The sequence below is a fragment of the Rhopilema esculentum genome, chromosome 1, assembly GCF_057945365.1.
Source record: "Rhopilema esculentum isolate cy_ngs chromosome 1, ASM5794536v1, whole genome shotgun sequence".
Taxonomy (NCBI): Eukaryota; Metazoa; Cnidaria; class Scyphozoa; order Rhizostomeae; family Rhizostomatidae; genus Rhopilema; species Rhopilema esculentum.
The window spans coordinates 1,073,653-1,092,668 of NC_142815.1; the positions used below are offsets into that span (position 1 = coordinate 1,073,653).

At 38.6% G+C, this 19,016-nt stretch overlaps 3 protein-coding genes and 1 pseudogene across 4 annotated transcripts; 3 read left to right on the forward strand and 1 right to left on the reverse strand.

The window, feature by feature from the left end:
* Positions 1–1,090: 1,090 nt before the first annotated feature.
* LOC135690333 (uncharacterized) lies at positions 1,091–9,408 on the forward strand. Its single transcript, XM_065207849.2, has 2 exons — positions 1,091–3,624; positions 7,205–9,408. The coding sequence occupies exon 1, from the start codon at positions 1,461–1,463 to the stop codon at positions 1,800–1,802; it is 342 nt and encodes a 113-aa protein (XP_065063921.2). The 5' UTR covers positions 1,091–1,460; the 3' UTR covers positions 1,803–3,624; positions 7,205–9,408.
* On the reverse strand, positions 5,952–16,422 carry LOC135690310 (uncharacterized; annotated as a pseudogene). The gene is made up of 4 exons (XR_016145315.1): positions 14,035–16,422; positions 7,135–7,376; positions 6,714–6,926; positions 5,952–6,399 (listed from the first exon to the last, which is right to left on the reverse strand). The product of XR_016145315.1 is annotated as an uncharacterized LOC135690310 (transcript).
* Positions 9,842–11,474, forward strand: LOC148960617 (52 kDa repressor of the inhibitor of the protein kinase-like). Its single transcript, XM_089116262.1, has one exon. It carries the CDS (start codon positions 10,420–10,422, stop codon positions 11,458–11,460), a length of 1,041 nt encoding a protein of 346 aa, XP_088972388.1. The 5' UTR covers positions 9,842–10,419; the 3' UTR covers positions 11,461–11,474.
* On the forward strand, positions 11,551–14,033 carry LOC148960618 (52 kDa repressor of the inhibitor of the protein kinase-like). Its single transcript, XM_089116258.1, has one exon. The coding sequence runs from the start codon at positions 11,551–11,553 to the stop codon at positions 12,634–12,636; it is 1,086 nt and encodes a 361-aa protein (XP_088972384.1). The 3' UTR covers positions 12,637–14,033.
* Positions 16,423–19,016: the final 2,594 nt, after the last annotated feature.

The following is a 19,016-nucleotide window of genomic DNA, read 5'->3' on the forward strand; positions in this document are numbered from 1 at the left end:
AGATTTTGTAATCGTTTGATGACGTCATTTTGCAATGTTTTAAGAGGTCATATATTTTAACAGGTCTATTTAAAAACATAGATTTCTTAAAGTATTTTGTTCATTTTTGAACAAAAAACTATAAGAAGTTCAATAAAACGAAGACGTCTGGGACAATTCTGTGTCTGGGCATGGTTTGGAATTGGAAGTACACTCGAGTACCGAATAATCATCCCCCCCTCACTTGTTAATTTTCGAAAAATTTTCAATCCCCCCTGCCATCATTCCAGCCCCCCTTTATGACCTACGTACATTATTTTTGCATAATCCCTGCTAAGCAAATGTACTTTCAAAAACTTCTGAACTTTGTTCTCATTATTTATTATAAATAAGAAATTCATTATGTGTTTAAATAAGAAAATGAAAAATGACTATTTTCAATTTTTCAAATGACGTTTATGATAGCCTATAAAACCATTTCCAACCAAAAATTGCATCTTCCGTCCCCTTCCTCTAAAATAATGTTGATAGTTTAGAGAAATAACATAAAAGAAGCGCAAAAAAGTACTTCCTAAAATCCTAACCCATTTCGTAATAAAGCAACATTGTTCTGTAGGGGAGAGGGGGATGATTGATTTTGACCTTGGAAATTGACGTCAATGAAAAGGTCAATGAAAGTGAAAATGTTTCTTTGAAAAGCAATTTTGTATCAAGAGAATGCTATCAAGATGTGGTATTATCGTGTCATCATGTTGCTCTTTTCGTCAAGGCTTTGAGAGACTTTGCTCTGAAACATTTAATTTGCTTTGAAAGACTCGATAGTGGCGTCTGTAGAGAGTATTTGTCGGCAAATTGCTCTACTTTGACTCAGTGGCTTTGACTAGGGGCAGTTGCCCCTCCCTCGACGAGTTGAAGCAAGTATGGCGCCCCTTTTTTGGAAAGTGTGTGCACCTTTTGAAGAATGAGAATCAGGTTTCTGAGACTAATAGGTTAATTTGCTTCAAGGATTACTTCAAAGTTATCTTGTTTATTCCGAAAATGGATCTGAAATTGTTGTATACAGCGCTCTCGTCATCAATTTTTGAAAAATTTTCAGGGCCCCCACTACCAACTGCTCCTCCTTCAAGTTTGCTCTGGATCCGCCCCTGCTTTGACTGACATGTTCAGGAACGTCAGCAGCCTACAGTGGCTGTGGGAAACATACATTTCAGAGGATGGACCAGATAACCCGAAAATATATGGAGGAAGGGATATCGAAGCCAATTGTGAAGGCAGATTTGTAGGATCTCCCGTTGGATAAAATATTGCAGGATGCCTGGAAGCATTAGCCAGCGCACAGACCTCAGAATACTGGGTCTGCACGCAGGCTAGGGAAAGCGGGCTCACCTAAAGATGCACGGCTTTGGAAAAAAGGAGTTGTTTCAAATGAAAACACATTTGATTTGCACAGGTCCCACAAAGAGTCTGTTATATCTTGGCACATGTGGGAAACAAAAGACGATGCAAAAGTAGCTACGGTTCAAGGTGATGAAGACGAATATGAACTTGAAGCAAATGACTCTGAACTTGCACTGTATTTACGAATGACAGCTGACCAAGATATAGCAAATGATGTAGAACAGGAGCATAAAGCAACACTGTTTTCCTTTTTGAACACAAACCCAACTTCTACCTCCAAAGGCGGCCACACAAGAGTAAAAAGCAAGTTTACAACCAATCAAAAATCAAAGGACACTGGGCCAGAGAGTGTGAGTTCATTTGAAGGCCTAGATCTTCAGGTTGAAGTGAAAGGGAAGCCATCGTGTCAGAAGATTTGGAAATGACACAAGAGGCTTTCTGGAATATAAAAATCCGATCAGGCTGAAGCCAAAAAGTAACCAGTGTGGCATTGCTATTAAATTTACATTGCCCTGGTGAGAATCTCTATGTGTATACTGCAGGAGTGTACCAGTCTGTTAGTGGTGAGTTTAAATTGGAGGACATTATCATGAGAGTTAACTTGTCGATTGAAGATGATGGCAAAGATTCTCTGGATGCAAGAAATAAACATTCATTGAGCGAGTTCATCCAGAATGTTACGGGAAAAACGAAATAGCATTCATCTGAACGTGAGTGCAAATCAACAGCAACTTGGAAACACATATGGAAAGGTGGTCGTTGATATGAAGACCCAAGAGTTGGGAAACGAAACTTATCGTAGCACTGGGAGAAAGCGAGAAGTTATTGTTGATGAAGCCAGTTAAAAGATGTGAGCTTTGTTTTTTAACCAGAATTTTGTTTGGAGTAGGAATATTATCGTTAATTTTCAGTCAGTTCCAAGATTTGCACTTAATACAGAAATGCATCTTTCATATGAAACCAAGAAAGTGACCCACTATTGAACGTTTCTTTCAATTTCTTCTTGAATCAATAAAAACCATTCATAGTAAAGTTTCTCAAAGAAGACTTCCTCAGTACTCGATTTTCAAATTTTTTGATGATATGCCATTTGAATTCCTTTATGAAATGTTTTTTCTCAATAATACGTGGAATACATTTCTTTTTGACCATTGTTTTACAGTTTGCGTGGATCTTTTGGTAAAGCTTTTTGTTGAATCCCCTTCCCATGAGCAATTGAGAGCTATCTCAAATTCATATTCTACCGTCAGGGAGCCTTTGATTAAAACCTCTATAAAATCATGCATTTGATTTACAAACCAGATACTGATAAATACATTTTTGCCCCCATCTCAGATAGTTACACCCACTTTACAATGAATTCAAACCCTTGTATCCCTGCGTCCTAAGAGGTAGAATCGTGTGCGATTTTGTTGATGAGCAGACAAATTGGAATGTAGTTTCTATTTGCAAACCGACATGAGGTAAGGTGTTACCTGACCAACTGATTGATCTAGAACGCTTCATAGTGTTACAGGCATTTATTCAGGTTATAGGTAGAGGTTGTATATAGCAAAAGTAGCTGGTTCATTGGGTGGCCTACTTACACAAAAACGGCAGAGCATAACAGCAACATTACTGGCCTAATTTTGACAATTGAAAGCAAGGAGGTGTGCAAATGTCATAATCTTGGTAAAACCTTGATGGCATCAACACAAAGTGGTTTCTTTTGATGTTGTGGTATGAATAAGTAAAGGATGATATAAGTAATCTATCCTTTGAAATTGTTAGTTAGAGCTAGTAGGTTTTAATAGACAGTTCCCGCATTCTACCCACAATGCAACACGAGCTTCGCGGCGGTCATCTTGGAGGTATTGGAGGAAACCAGTGTGTTAATTGTTTTGAAGTATGTTGTGGTGGAATGTGCAAGTAATGGAGGAATATTTCGAGTCGCTAGATGGAGTTGCCAGAGCTAGATATCTTGAAAAAACTGCAATAGTGGGAAATTTAGATCCATATTTGAAAATGGTGACTGGCTGGAGCAAATACTTTGATTCGTTTCCTCCAATATCGTACATTGATATAGTTAACAACCTCGTCCTCGGTTCATCTCCAGAGTACTCGATGTAGGAGATGAAAAATTACAAAAGTTTAGAAGCATACGATCGTTTTGTTGCTGGATGGGTACGAGAAGTTGAAGTACTGGCAAAGCAAGTCGAAGGCCAAAGCAGTCAAACCCCAGACAATATATACATTATCCGAGCTAAGGTAATAATATTGGGTTTATCTTTTTCTATGCACTCTTTTTTCACTAATTATAATCAGAACCTCAGAAAAGTCTCTCGAAAATCCAGGTCTCTTAACTTTGATCGAATCAAGTATCCAAAGTTTCTTAGAAGTGTCTTAATCTATTTGGTCCTTCTTCCAGTTTCTGGTCAAATTAGGTAAACAAATTTTATACACAAACATACCATATTGGTTCTGTAAAGTCAAATTTCTTTCCCATTTAGGTAAACCTTTCTCAGCGACTCAGTGTATTGCCTCTTTTTTGTGGGGTTATGATAAAAGAAAGTGTCATATTCTTACAGCACGTTGTAACTGCATGGCTGGGTTAGGATAGAGCTGCTCCCATATTGCATCTGTACTGTTTTACCTAGAAGCTGCAATGCTTTTAGAGGAAGCAGCAAAATTTACTGGGAAACCTGCCTAATGGAAAATGACAGCTTCCAAGAAAAAAAAAATGGATAGAAACAAATATTAGATATAGACTTCAGATCTCCAAAAAGAAAAATTTTAAAGCACTAGTGTTAAGCAAAGACTCTCAGCAAACACAAGGGGGCAAAACAAATGCAAATGACGAACTGTTATCTGCATTTGAACCTGCAAGTGATAACTTTAAATCCTTCTTACATGAAATTTCCAAAACAAGACATAGGCCAGTTATCTTGTCAATTCATCCAGAATACTCTGCAAATTATATTCCAAAGTGTCTTATTGGAAATTGTCTGAATAAGTGAGTGAGCAAGTATGTCAAGGTTGCCTCATGGTATAGCAGCATCGCAATGCATTTCCGAAAGCATCATCAACTCGATCAGCTGAGGTATTGTCAACAATACATAGTGACGTTTGCGGACCAATTAGCGTGGAATCGATTGGAAAGTCAAAGTACTTCGTAACATTTATTTATCGATGATGCGTCTTGGTATACCCACGTTTATTTCCTTGGGCACAAAAGTGAAGTGCTAGAAAAATTCAAAGAATTTGTAAACTTAACAACCAGTGAGACTGGGAATAGAGTCAAGATACTTCGTACCGATAATGGTGGTTAATATTGCTCCAAAGAACTCATAGAATACATGAGAGAAAAAGGAATTCTACATCAAACAACAACTCCAATGAATCCAGAGCAAAATGGTGTTGCAGAGCGCAAAATTGTGGAGATAGTTGTGGAGACAGCTCGTTCAATGTTATACATGCTAAATTAACAACTTCATTTTGGGCAGAAGCAGTTAGCACAGCTGTATTATTGAGAAACCGCAGCCCAACAGTTGCACTTAATAAGCAGACACCATTTGAATGCTGGTATGGTGTGAAGCCAAATGTGTCCAATCTTAAAGTGTTTGGTTGCATAGCTAATGTGCACATTGCTGATAAATATCGTCATAAATTTGCTGCTAAATCAAAACAAGCCATATTCGTTGGCTACCCAATTGGAACAAAGGGGTATAAGCTTTATGATCTTCAATCTAAACCTTTCATTCGCAGTCGTGATGTTATCTTCTCAGAGAGAGACTTTCATGACTTTGATACAACTGTCTTATCAAAATCTGATCATATATGTATTGAGTTTGATGATGAAATTAATCCAGACGTTGATGGAAATGTTATTGAAGAAGTGAATCATGAAGTCAACCACAATATCTTGCCAGTGGGAGCAACATATGAAGAGAACTTTATTAGAGAAGTTGGAAACTTGCAAGGTGCAAAAACACGTTCTTCTGCTAAGCTGGCTGAGCAAGTCAATGAAGAAAATGAAAACTGTTTCAGTGCTGATATTATAGCAGTTGAAATTGATGAGCCAAGAAAGATCCAGGATGCAGGGACTGGAGAACATGCTAGTGAATGGAAAGAAGCAACTGATGAAGAATACTCATCATTTATCAAAAACAAAACATGAGACTTAGTTCCAATTCAAAAAGGAAAGAATATTGTTGGGAGCAAGTGGGTATTCAAAGTTAATAGTGAGGGCAACCAGTGGCAGATTTCATAACAATCGTGCATTTAGTGAAGAAAGCATGAAAATTGGCATACCTATAGATTTTGACATGCTGAAAACGATGAGATCGGGACCCCACCTGTAAATTACCCCAAAAAGCTATTTTTAGAAAATGATACTCGGACCCAGTCCTCTTCAACTAATTCTACCAATTTTACACCACACTTCCATATTAAAAGCATACAGAGTTGTATAAGTGTATAATCAGGCATGGAAATGCAATAATATTGTTATTTCAAAATGAATTGCCCCCATATTCTATTTTTAGATGGGGTTCTTGGTCCCAGACCGAGAGGAAAGGTGCTGATCATTTTTCTGTAGTACCCGGGAGCGAAATACTAAAATTACTAATATCACAGAGATTAAGATCCTCATAACGATGAAAGCAATTTCTCAACTTTCATATTAGGCCCGGAGTCTATTTTTAGAAAGAGGTACTTGGATCCAGACCTCTACTAACGATTAATTTTTCATCAAGTGCGAAAATTTCATTGTCAAAGGAAAATTAGTTCAAATTGAAAGTTTAAATGTCTAATTCTTCGAGGCACTGCCCATTGCACATGCACAATTCCGTGCATTCCAAACCAAACTGTCTGCATTTACATTGTGTCGAACATTTCTGCCTACATCCACATTTGATTAGCTCCGGGCATGCTTTTGAGGCTTCCGGGACAACCATCCATAAAGGTGACACATTTTCATTCCAACCCCATTCTAAAATTGGAGGTAGATGCTGCGTTTTAACCGTTGATTGACACCAGACAAACCTTTAAGGAAAGAGCAAAATCTTAGTGCCATTCCCTTCCAGAATATTTGGAAGCATATCGAGTCTGAATTTGGTGTTTGGGTCGAACAATGAAAGTTGGTTTTCACAATGACTATTGAGTTTGTATGAAGTAAGTTTTGTTAAGAAACAGAGCCAAAGAAATGTTTGATGAAGTGAAAGCAAATAGGAGCTTCAAGAACCTTAAAGAATTGGTCTACTATCCAAAGCTTTTTTCGCCTTCAAGAAGGCAGGTCGCCCAATGTTACCAATACATGCTTCTGTAAACTTCAACGTGAATAGTTTTTCAATACTTACCCAGCTTGAAAAATAGCCCGTCTTGTATGTTGGTGAAGTGCATCACATGTTGGTGGCAAACTTTCACTTGGGCAACCCTTCTTGGTGAACAAATGTCGGCGACACTCGTTTACGTCGCTGAGTTTAAACGTTCTTTGGTACATCAATACCACGAAACGCTCTATCATCTTAACATCAATATCCCTAGGTTGGCCATTCTCACCATTCGACAATCTGAAAAATGGGATAAATTTAAATAGCAAACAAATGCACTTCTTTAGATACAATAAATCTGTAGATAAATCTTTAAACTAGAGTTTATTCAGCAATCCCAGAAGATTTTTTTTTGCTCTGAAGTTCTCTTGTATCTCTGTGACAAAAAGCTAGAAACTATACTATCAAAAAGAAAATTTAGTTACTTAAAGACACTTAAAGAACTTACCTTGAAAAGGTATCCGTGGCCTCAGGAAAAGCTTTCCAGGTGTTCCAAGCTATTTTCTTTCCTTTTCCAGAAAATGACGACACAGTGTCACAGCCAGTGAATGCATACCAAAATGGAAGGCCTTTGCAAACATCTTGTCCCAAAGCATGTAAATACGAGTGAACTGGTAACCACCGTCTTGATTTCCCGACGCCAAACTCTATCCCAGGGGCGGATCCAGACTGACTTACTCGACTTACGGAAGTCAGTCAAAATTTTTTTACTCGAAATAATTTTTGATGCGGCAAAAATGATAGACTATGACCCCCAAAACCCATTCTCTCATGTCCCAGAACGGCAAAAATATTTGTTTAACAAGAGGAAATTATGCGGTGTTGATCCATCTTCATATTCTCCATCAATTCATCTCAAATAATCAGATCTATCAGACATAATATCAGGAATGAGGCATGAGAATGGTAGAAAAACGATCCATCAGTGAATTCTCCTATCAACATACACTGAAGCTCAATGCATAAATCACTAGAACAAAGATGTTAGAGGCAAAACTCGCAAAATGATTGGTAAGTCAGTCGAATAAATTAGGAATCTGCGTGGTCATCTTTTAACAAAGCTTTTCTGCACCAGGCAAAAATGCATTGTTCCCGTAAGTCAGTAGAGGCGATGTATGATCAATAAGGCCAATTATTTTTACAGGAGTTAGTATGAGAATTTTTTTGGGGTCCGGACAACGTATGGATTTTAAGACTGACTTCCACTGACTTCCACTGACTTACCAATCATTTGCAGCCAAGCCAAGACAATACCCTCCTGCCCAGCATTTCTGCATCTCAGTACAGCAAATGCTTGGCAGAGGTTTTCGTATTTGTGTCTGAGGAATTAGCTACGTTCCGGATACAACATGGATATTTTAAAGTTAGTTGAGTCGCTAATTGTCTCCAATGACACAGAGAGCCTTCATAGCATTTACGCTGATAATATCAGGGCATTTGGGAAGCAAACATCTATCTCTGTATCTACTGCTCTTGGCCTTCCGAGGGACTATGCAGCACAACATTTTATCCCTTGGAACAGACTGGATATAGCAGGAGAAAAACTGCTTACGCAGGAAGGTATGGTTTTAATATTGAAATTGTTGTAAAACCTTGGCAAATTAGCAACCTTGGCAAGTAGGTAATGCTGGTAGTGGTAGATCTTAGCTAGATAATATTTTTGCCATCCTAACGCTTTTCGGCGGGAAATTTAAGTTTAGACAGCAGCAACAACAAATGCATGATTGAGTTTGCTGCTCAAATGGCTGAGGGTCCATTCTCATCTTGTGGGGCCCTTAATTTTTTCAACAAGTTTTGAAAGCTTTGTTTTGATAATAAGATCCCTATTCCAGGGTGCATTCCTTGTAAACCTTACGCCAAAGGTACACCAAGGCTAGGCCAGGTGTATGCCAAGGTCCACTGCCATAAAAATCTAACCAAAAGACTTCGCCAACAGCCCCACCCCATCATAATTCTAAGACAAGTTATTCTCTTTATGACGGTCACAGACATATCCACTCATGCTGGTATGGTTCGGGTCAGGATCTAGTGTACTAGAGCAAGACCGTCAGAAGCAGGGGTGCTTGAGCCCCCAATAATTGTTAAACTGTGCCAGATTTCCTTTATAATAGTGTACTGAATGGAAAGCAATACAACAGGCAGCCAACCCACCCCCAATTTGAGTTTGGTTCAGAAGAGGTATGCTAGTGCATTGGTATCACATGGTAGGCATCATATTGTTTCAGCCTGTCTAAGAAATTATATTTTCAATAGTTTACAACCCATGGTGACAAAATCAGTATTAGAGTTCATAAAAAATTAACAGAAAAAGCTCCCTGCCCCACAGGTACAATTTCACCAAAATTCCAGTGTGCACCATATGCCAAAAGATGCTTATCTCACACAAATGCCATACCAAACAACTTAACTTCACTCCAAAGACCTTTAAAATTTGCTGCATGGGATGCACCCTGGTCCCCATTCAGGAAACTGCAGCACAAGCCATTGACCACATTGAAGGTCAGATTAAGTCAAATTTTAAAAAGGTAAAAAAGTTGCAGTTTTATCTTAACCTTACATGCATTCAAATAACAAATGGCATTGTTAGTTATACTATATGACATAAGCCATTTAATGTTATTTTTACTAGGTTCTAGTAGCAAATTTCATTTTGGCTTCCTGGTTGTTTAAATTTGATGAAGTTTCAATTTGGGTGTAATTTAAGCTAAACTGTTGTTTAGGGTCAAGGAGGATGGAAACTGCATGTACAATGCCGGTTCTTTGGCTATCAGTGGAAAAGAAGACATGTCTCATCTACTGAGAGCATTAACATCTGCTGAACTTTACCTCTATTCTGAATTCTATGCCTCTCATCCCCATTTTGCAACACTTCTTGCCTCTGAAAGATTTTCTGCCCTCTTGGAAACTTTCTTTTCTCATTCAATTTCCCATGAAGCAAGTGATTTGCTTACAGGTTTTTTTAAAAATTATGCTGATTGTGTTAAACATGAGGCACTCAAAAACTGTCAGGATAGGAGGTGGAGCCCATTTATTTGCATCATGGCATTATCTAGTGTTCTTGGTCTGCCTATATTTTCCTTTTATCCAGAAACTTGTGGTAGAAGGTATGCTATAAATTTAAGCAATGCAAAAATGTTTCCATGAGATTGTACTGGTCAAAATATTGAACCAATCCGACTACTTTGGTCCAAAGCATGTGGTGGTAAAAATGACCTTAATCCATCCTTCAAAGCAAACCATGTTGTTCCACTTTTCCTGGCAGAGAAGGGCTCTTTACAACAACCTGTTATATCCACTATTGTTCCTAAAAACGAACAGTGCCCAAAATGGAAGCAGCCAGAAAAGCAAGCCAAGATTTCTTTTCCCAAAAAGGTTTCAATTAAGATGCCTTTGGAATCAGTGAATCCAAGAGAGAATGAAACTGTAGAACCAAACCAACTTTCATCAGCATCAAATCTTCAAAATCTGATTGCCAATGTGACAGACATTGGATCTTTTCACCTGAATACTGCTAGTATGACAGATGTGGAGAGATATGAAAAGATGCTTAATGTTAGGAAGCCAGATCCAAAATTTGGATTTCCAAGCAGACAAATTCATGGAAAAAGCAGGAAATTTGTATATTCTTGGCTCATAAATTACCCTTGGCTTGCATACTCGAAGCTATTAGAGTCTACCATGTGTTCTGTTTGGGAGAAAAACTGGTCAAAATGCATCTAAACTGGATAAGTTGATGAAAAGCCCTTTGACAGACTGGTCTTCTGCAAGTTATAGAATTAAAGAGCATCAAAATAAGTCAGAAATTCACAAAACTGCACTCGAAACGATGAACAGGTTTAAAAATGTCATGGAAAGCAAAGAGAAATCCATAGATCTTATTCAAAATAAATCTTTAGACAAAGCTGTGCAGCAAAATAGGTTGAAGAAAGCTTCTATTGCCAAATGTGTTCTTCTATTTGCAAGACAAAATATTCCTTTACGTGGTCACAGAGATGATTCACAATACTACGATACAAGTGATTGTGGCAATTTTCAAGCACTTTTAGATTTTCGCGTTGAAAGTGGTGATAGGATCTTGGCAGAACATTTCAAGACGGCTTCCCGAAATGCAACATTCAGATCAAAGACTGTGCAAAATGAACTTATTTCTTGTATTGCAGAAGATGTGAACCACCAAATAATAAAGGAAATCAAGGAATGTGGTCCTTATTCAATTCTAGCGGATGAAGTCACTGATTGTTCTAATCAGCAACAGATGCCTTTGGTCATACGTTATGTTGATGGGAATGAAGATATTCAGGAACTATTCAGGAAGTATATAACTTGCGACACTGGAACAACTGGAGATGCTCTGAAAACAAAGATTTTGAATTGTATTACAAATGATTTGAATTTGGATATCATGGATTGCAGGGGACAGTGCTATGATGGTGCTGGTAATATGGCTGGAAAGTACTCTGGTGTTGCATCTCGAATCCTTGAGATTAATGACCAAGCTCTTTTTACACATTGTGCTTCACACAGGCTAAATCTTGCTGTTGCTGCTTCATGCAAACTGCAGTGTATTAAAAATATGATGGAATTTGTTCGGAAAATCGCTCACTTTTTTCATACTCCAAAACGACAACTTCTATTGGAACAGATGGTAAAAAAGCATTTGAAGAACTATTCACATACAAAGCTTATAAATCCTTGCGAGACAAGATGGATTCTTCGCATCGATGCTTTGGAAAGATTTATGGATATGTACATCCCAATATCAGAAGCTATGTGAACCATTCGTGACAACGTAGACAGAAATTGGGACGATTGCTCTGCTGATGCCTTCACCTATTTCTTTGCACTACAAAGTTTTGAATTTATCATGACGCTGATTATTGCTAGAATGCTCCTGTGCTATACACGTTCAGCAACCATTCAGCTGCAAAGTTCTCATCTTGATTTCATTGAAGGGTTGAAGCAAGTTGACATAACTATGAAGACCTTAAGAACTGTTCGAGATTGTATTGATGCTTACCATTCCTCTTGGTTTAATGATGCTTTGAAAATTGCAGAAAGAATGAATGCCAGTGTTGTCGCGCCACGTAGTTGTAAAAGGCAAGTTTACAGAGCCAATGCTCCAAGTAATGATGTGGAATCTTATTTTAAAATTAATATCGCAATTCCGTTTTTGGACCATCTTCTTCAAGAGCTGTCTAAAAGATTTTCTCCCCAAAATCGCATTGCAAAAAAAGGAATTTCCATAGTCCCTGGGATGCTCCGAGCAGAATACAACAACAAAAGTGGCCAAAAGCCAAACTGGAAGGAAACCTTAGAAAGTGGTATGGAAGACGTAAACAATGGAACATATGCTTCTTCTATCACTGATGTATCGTTATCTGATGTTAGGAAAGTGGGGCAGCCAGCACTAACTAAGAAAGCACCAGCAAGCAAAACTAACATTGAACAGAAAGCAGCCACAATCCAACGCTGTGATAAGCTGTGGAAAAAAAATTTTGAGACGTTTTGCAATCAATATGCCAATGATTTGCCTGACATATCCTTCATCTCCCACGAGGTAGACAACTGGGAATCTGCCTGGATAGATGTTCCTGATGACCAGCTGCCTAAAAATATTTCGGACACTTTGAAGATGACCAATAAGATTTTATTTCCAAAAATATACGCCTGTCTCAAAATACTGGCTGTTTTGCCAGTAATATCATGCACTTGTGAACGGTCTGCTTCCTCTGTTAGACTGCTCAAAACATATCTAAGAAGTAGAATGACCTTAGAACGACTGAATGGCCTAGCAACAACATACACTCACCGGGATAAAAAGGTAGATATTGAAAACGTTATTGATAATTTTGCAAGGAAAAATAAGCGGAGATTAAAACTTGTAAATATTCTTGACACTGACAACAATATGGAAACCATTGATGAAGCTATAGTTTCTGAAATATATTAGAACAGTTATCAGTTTATAAGACTCCCAATGAAGTCATAACAAAGTAACCAAAGTATTCAAGTAACACATCAATTTGTTCTACATCAAAGTGGATCCAAATATCCTTATTAAGTAAAGCACAGGAAAGGACAGTATCCAGCAATATAATATATTTTTATCTTTCAATTGAGAACAGTTCCTGAATATCATATTCCTATTAAGTGAAGCACAGCAAAGGACAGGTTCCAGCAATGCCATATTTTTTTATCTTTCAATGGAGAAAGTTCCTGAATATCATATTCTTATTAAGTAAAGCACAGCAAAGGACAGTATTGAGCAGTACAATGTATTTTTATCTGAACAATTTTTTGATGGTACCGAACTTGAAAATGGCTTTGAGAAAAGCAAACATTTCATAACATACTTCTCGAAGCTTTTTCGTGTGACACTCCTCAGAGTATAAAACGTCAGAATAATGGTCCGAAAGAACACGTGACCGTCATATTTTTATCTTTCATTGCAGAACAGTTCTTTAATATCATAGAGTCCAGTTTAGATGCGAGGATGGTTGAGTGTATAGAGTTGCGATTCAAGGGTCTGTGGTCCTATTTCCTGACATGAGCAATGCAGACAGTTTGAGGAGAGTTTATTTTTATCTGTATTTCCAGTTGTAGAAATCACGAGGTCTGGTCATATCGAGAGGAAGGACCAGAACACTGCTCGATAAGCATAGCTTCTCAGTCTCCTAAAAACTACCTTTGAAAGCTAGGTAGTTTATAGAAAAATACAAATCGAAGGTGGCCGGTTGCCATTTTTAAAATGGGGAACCTCCTTCCTGGCAGTTATACCAACTTGTAGCTTTTCTTGACAAATAATTTCTAATTATGATCCTTTGGTTTGTAAATTCGAACCAATCCGGATGCCGATTCCCCATTTTTGGTTTCTTCTCTGTTTCCTTTCTCTCATGGGCTCTGCTCTATCTGTTCCTATCAGTTCTCAGCAAAGGACTCTGCTATGACAAGTTTATCATTGACATTGTTGGAGAGTACGAAAGATGCCACGAGTGATAGTTTTTCTATGAAAGAAAGTTGGAATAAAGGAATCAGTGCTATTCTATGGACTCTGTTAAAAAGCCTGCTTTGTTCATCAGTAATCAGACGTTATACCTAAAATATTTTGGTTAGTAACTCGCGTCGAACGAAGACCACGAAGTACGTACACATTTATTCCTGTTAATGTTTATGTTTTCAAAACTCTTTATACTGTCTTTTGAACTTTTTATATAACTAGACCATTTTCATCACTCATTTTACAAAAACGCCTACCGCATTGTTTGACCACGCCTTTTGACCACGCCCCGTTGACCCCACCCTTTGACCCCACTTATGTATGCTTTTGGTCTATTTTGTAAGTCAGTCAGATTTTACTCTGGATCCGCCCCTGCTCTAACCATAATTCCTCAACCTCTAGTGAATGAAAACATGAGATGGCGATAACAACAACATCTGTGTCAACAGTTCTTATAGCGACTTTGCTATGGCCGGAATCAGCGCAATGTTTGACGTGCAGGAAAATGCGTGTGTCCGCCTCTTCATGGTTGCAAGGAGTTAAAAACGTAAGATCGGTTGCTTTTGATGATAGCACTTCTTCAGAATCTGTAGCAACTACGACACAACTTGTCAAGGATTCGCTTGTCAAATCGACAGCCAGCAAATGAAACAGCTCCTTTTTGTTTTCGTCATTTCTAAGAAATTTTTGCCAATTCTTCCAGATAGGAGTGGCTTCATTAACAAGGATTCGAATTCCAGAACCTCGCCCTTCTCTCGTTTCTGATTTCAGGCTACCACTTATGTATCTGTCAAAGACGACATTGACTCGCTGCATGCCATTGGTGGAAAATTCTCTAAAGACAGCTTTACGAAATACTTCCTTGCTATATTCACCGAATGTTTTGACCTGATTTGGCTTTGAAAACTGAACCATTGCTGCCCCATCTATTATCTTTGCAGTTACACCAGTTGGTTTGTCAACGTCTGATGATTTGTGTCTTTCTAAAAATGCAAGGAAATCAGCTTTATTGCCTTTACGAAGCTTACCATATTCAGATATTGCTGGTGGATAAGCATGATTCTCGTGAGCAAAGAAGTCAGCCAGATCACCGTTCCTTGATTGACAAGCAACATAGAGTGATGCATAGAGCTTTCGGTCCTGCTGAAGAGAAACCACCTTCAATTTATCTTTTGAAAATTTCACTGCATTCTTGTTGCGAAATAGAGAGAGTTTGTTTTTCGGTATAACTTCGTAGATTGATTTCTTGCAAGTCAGCAGTCTCTCTGTGACGTAAGCTTGATACTGTGCCTCCTCGATCTTTTTAGCGTTTTGTACTGACTTGATTGAAGGATCAGCCATGACATTCTTTGTCATTATTTGAAATAGAATATCACCTTCATCGAATGGATTCCCTATCTCTGACAGTGTTGCTTTGAGCGATGCAACATCTTTTCGAAAACGCTTTTCAAAAGAATTTGAGTCTTCATGATGTGGCAACTCTTCCTTTGGAGTTTTGTCTTCATCCTCACTTTGGTCGTCGTAATTCTTGAATTCATTAACTAACCGGGCAATTTCCGGTCCCCCAACCATCCATTTCAGTAGAGCGGTTTCGCTGTCAAGAATGCCGATCGCTCCACCGTCAATTTTTATAACTTTGTTATTCTGCTCATGAGCTTGATCTTCAGCAATAGTTGAAAACGCCTTTCTTGTCTTTCTTACTGTAAAGTTCCCTTCCATAAATTCTTTGTGAATTGAAGGATGTCTAGAGGAAAGCATCTTTAGGTCTTGAATAAAGATAGGAAGCCACCGTGCATAGTTAGTGTGATCTAGTGCAAATACCCATAGCACAATTTCTTCAAGAGTCTGTACAAACATGGAAAAGTTTGATTCACGTAGACTTTGGACTAACTTTAAGAGTAACGCTTCCAATTCAATAACTGTGGCCCAGTAGTGAAACTGTGGTGATTTTGCCCGCTTGCTCTTGATCCAATCTTGCAGTGTTAATGACGAACCTGAGCATTTGTAGACATCAGTTGGAGGTAGAGTGCAGCACTAGTCACTTGGTGAACGTAACGGCAACGCTTAACTTGCTTGCCTTGAATCATACTTTCGATTCTTCCTGGCGTGCTGATGTTGGATTTTACTAAAAGTTCAACCCAACCGCCCAATTTTTGCGCGTTATTGCTATAATCTTCAGTGTTTGTTCTCTGTAGTGGATATTCCGGTATTTTCGATTTTGTTGGGCATATTTCAGTATAGTAGCTTGGCAGCTCTAAGGGAACACTGCTCTTCTGGATATCATTCTCCAATTGCAGTTGTGTCTGCCCTCTCATGATTTTCGGATGTTGGAAAATTGAGATACTGGTATAATGGAAAGCACTCAAAGCTGTAGATGAAGATGGATTGTGGTCAATGTTGTCGATCGCTGCAGACGGCGCTTGGCAGCTCTAAGGGAACACTGCTCTTCTCGATATCATTCTCCAATTGCAGTTGTGTCTGCCCTCTCATGATTTTCGGATGTTGGAAAATTGAGATACTGGTACCATGGAAAGCACTCAATGCTGTAGATGAAGATGGATTGTGGTCAATGTTGTCGATCGCTGCAGACGGCGCTTGGCAGCTCTAAGGGAACACTGCTCTTCTCGATATCATTCTCCAATTGCAGTTGTGTCTGCCCTCTCATGATTTTCGGATGTTGGAAAATTGAGATACTGGTACCATGGAAAGCACTCAATGCTGTAGATGAAGATGGATTGTGGTCAATGTTGTCGATCGCTGCAGACGGCGCTTGGCAGCTCTAAGGGAACACTGCTCTTCTCGATATCATTCTCCAATTGCAGTTGTGTCTGCCCTCTCATGATTTTCGGATGTTGGAAAATTGAGATACTGGTACCATGGAAAGCACTCAATGCTGTAGATGAAGATGGATTGTGGTCAATGTTGTCGATCGCTGCAGACGTGAACATACCATTCTGGATACTTGGTGGGCAAACTACGCCGTTTTCTCTGTAAGTTTTACACAACTGTTTATCTGCAGTATACAGAGATCGAGTTTTTAAAGTCACAGTGGAACTTTGTTCCTGGCTGCTTTCATCAACGCGCCTTTTTTCTACATACCCTGTTGTAATGATAATTGTTGTAACGATTTCTACAACTTTTATGAAACTTTGCTTGGTATTGAACAAAATTATCTAAGAGATTCGGATTTTGGAACCTTCGCTTCAGAGATGACGGTAGCTGTCCTATCTCCTCAAAACGTCTAAGGTTTTCTATTACAGCAAGATATCCTCGACTAGCATCAGCTCTAGTAACATTCGCTGGACACACGAGCGCAGTTTGATCGACTCCTTGACACAGAAAACAGAGATTCCAGTCTATTTCTCTATCAGTCTGACATCTATCAAAGTGATCGGGTACGTCCAAGAGCTCAAAACTCTTTCTGGACATGACACTCTTTGGAACTGTTCTGGCTACTTTCTGCTTACAGTCATGTCAAAATATCCCCTACTCATATCATGCCACGCGCCCCTGTATCTTGATAAGATCAGGCTTTTCTTTTTACTAGGTATCTCACTTCAAGGGTAGCGTGCTCGCGCGTTCTTAAGACAAAGGATCTTCTACATGCATCAACGCAACTGATCAGATCAGTAATTATACCACGTTGCTGGAAATTCAAAAGCTGCAACACTTAAGATTGCCTCTCAATTAACTTTTATGACTTGACGTATTGTTTTTGAAAATTTTGTAGAGGTCTGGGTCCAAGTACCTCTTTCTAAAAATAGACTGCGGGCCTAATATGAAAGTTGAGAAATTGCCTTCATCGTTATGAGGATCTTAATCTCTGTGATATTAGTAATTTTAGTATTTCGCTCCCGGGTACTACAGAAAAATGATCAGCACCTTTTCTGGAGGTCTGGGACCAAGAACCCTATCTAAAAATAGAATATGAGGGCAATTCATTTTGAAATAACAATATTATTGCATTTTCATGCCTGATTATACACTTATACAACTCTGTATGCTTTTAATATGGAAGTGTGGTGTAAAATTGGTAGAATTAGTTGAGGAGGACTGGGTCCGAGTATCATCATCTAAAAATAGCTTTTTGGGATACTTTACAGGTGGGGTCCCGATCTCATCGTTTTCAGCATGTCAAAATCTATAGGTATGCCAATTTTCATGCTTTCTTCACTAAATGCACGATTGTTATGGCTTTTTCCCTCACTATAAGAGGACTGCAGATGGCTCTGTTGACCGCTTTAAGTCTCGCTTAGGAGCTCAAAGGTACTCATAAGCTGAAGGAATTGATTACCAAGAGGTATTTTCACCTGTCATTCGATACTTTTCAATATGCTCATTACTTGCATTGGCAAACAAGAACAATTTAGAAATACACCAAATGGATGTAAAAACAGCGTTTCTTCAGGGTAATTTGGACAGTGAAATCTACATGAAGCAGCCTGAGGGTTATATTAATGCTGATAAACCAAATCATGTATGCAGGTTAAACAAAGGAATCTATGGTCTAAGGCAGGCGGCACGGTGCTGGAATGCTGGAATTGATTCATTTCTAAAGGATAATGGATACAAGTGTAGCACTGCTGATTCCTGTCTCTACATAAAATCTGAGAAGAAAGCTGATGGACAAGTCAACATTCTCATTATTGCTCTATATGTAGATGATATTCTCATTGTGTCAAACAGCAATGCCATGATAAATGGAAAAAAGAAGCTGTTAAGTCAAAAGTTTGATATGGTAGACCAAATAGAATTACACTACATACTGGGAATGTTTTTTCATAGAAACAGAGCAGCTTAGACACTCATGAAAAAACAATCAAAGTATTTGGAAAGTATTTTGAAGAAGTTTGATATGGCGAACTGCAAGCTGGTATCAACTCCATTAGAGCCTGGTAGGAGGTATATGAAACTGCAAGAAAATGAAACTCCAGTTGACGTTCAAAGGTACCAAATGGCAATTGGCTGTTTAACGTATGCAGCAACTGCCACTCGACCAGTTATAGCAGCGGCAGTGGGGAGCTCTTTCACAATTTATGTCACACACAAGCAAAGAGCATTGGCAAGGAATAAAGCGTATATTTCGCTATATAAAAGGTACTGTGAACTATGGTCTTAAGTTTGAGTCCTTCAGTGAAATGAATTCAAGCTTACTTGGCTATTCTGATGCTGATTGGTGATTTGTCGACAAGAAAGTCAACATCAAGCTATTTATTCAAATTGTGTGGTGGAATTGTTTCATGGAAAACAAAGAAACAACCAGTTATTGCCTTATCATCAACTGAAGCAGAGTACATAGCTTTATGCTCTGCTACACAAGAGGCAGTCTGGCT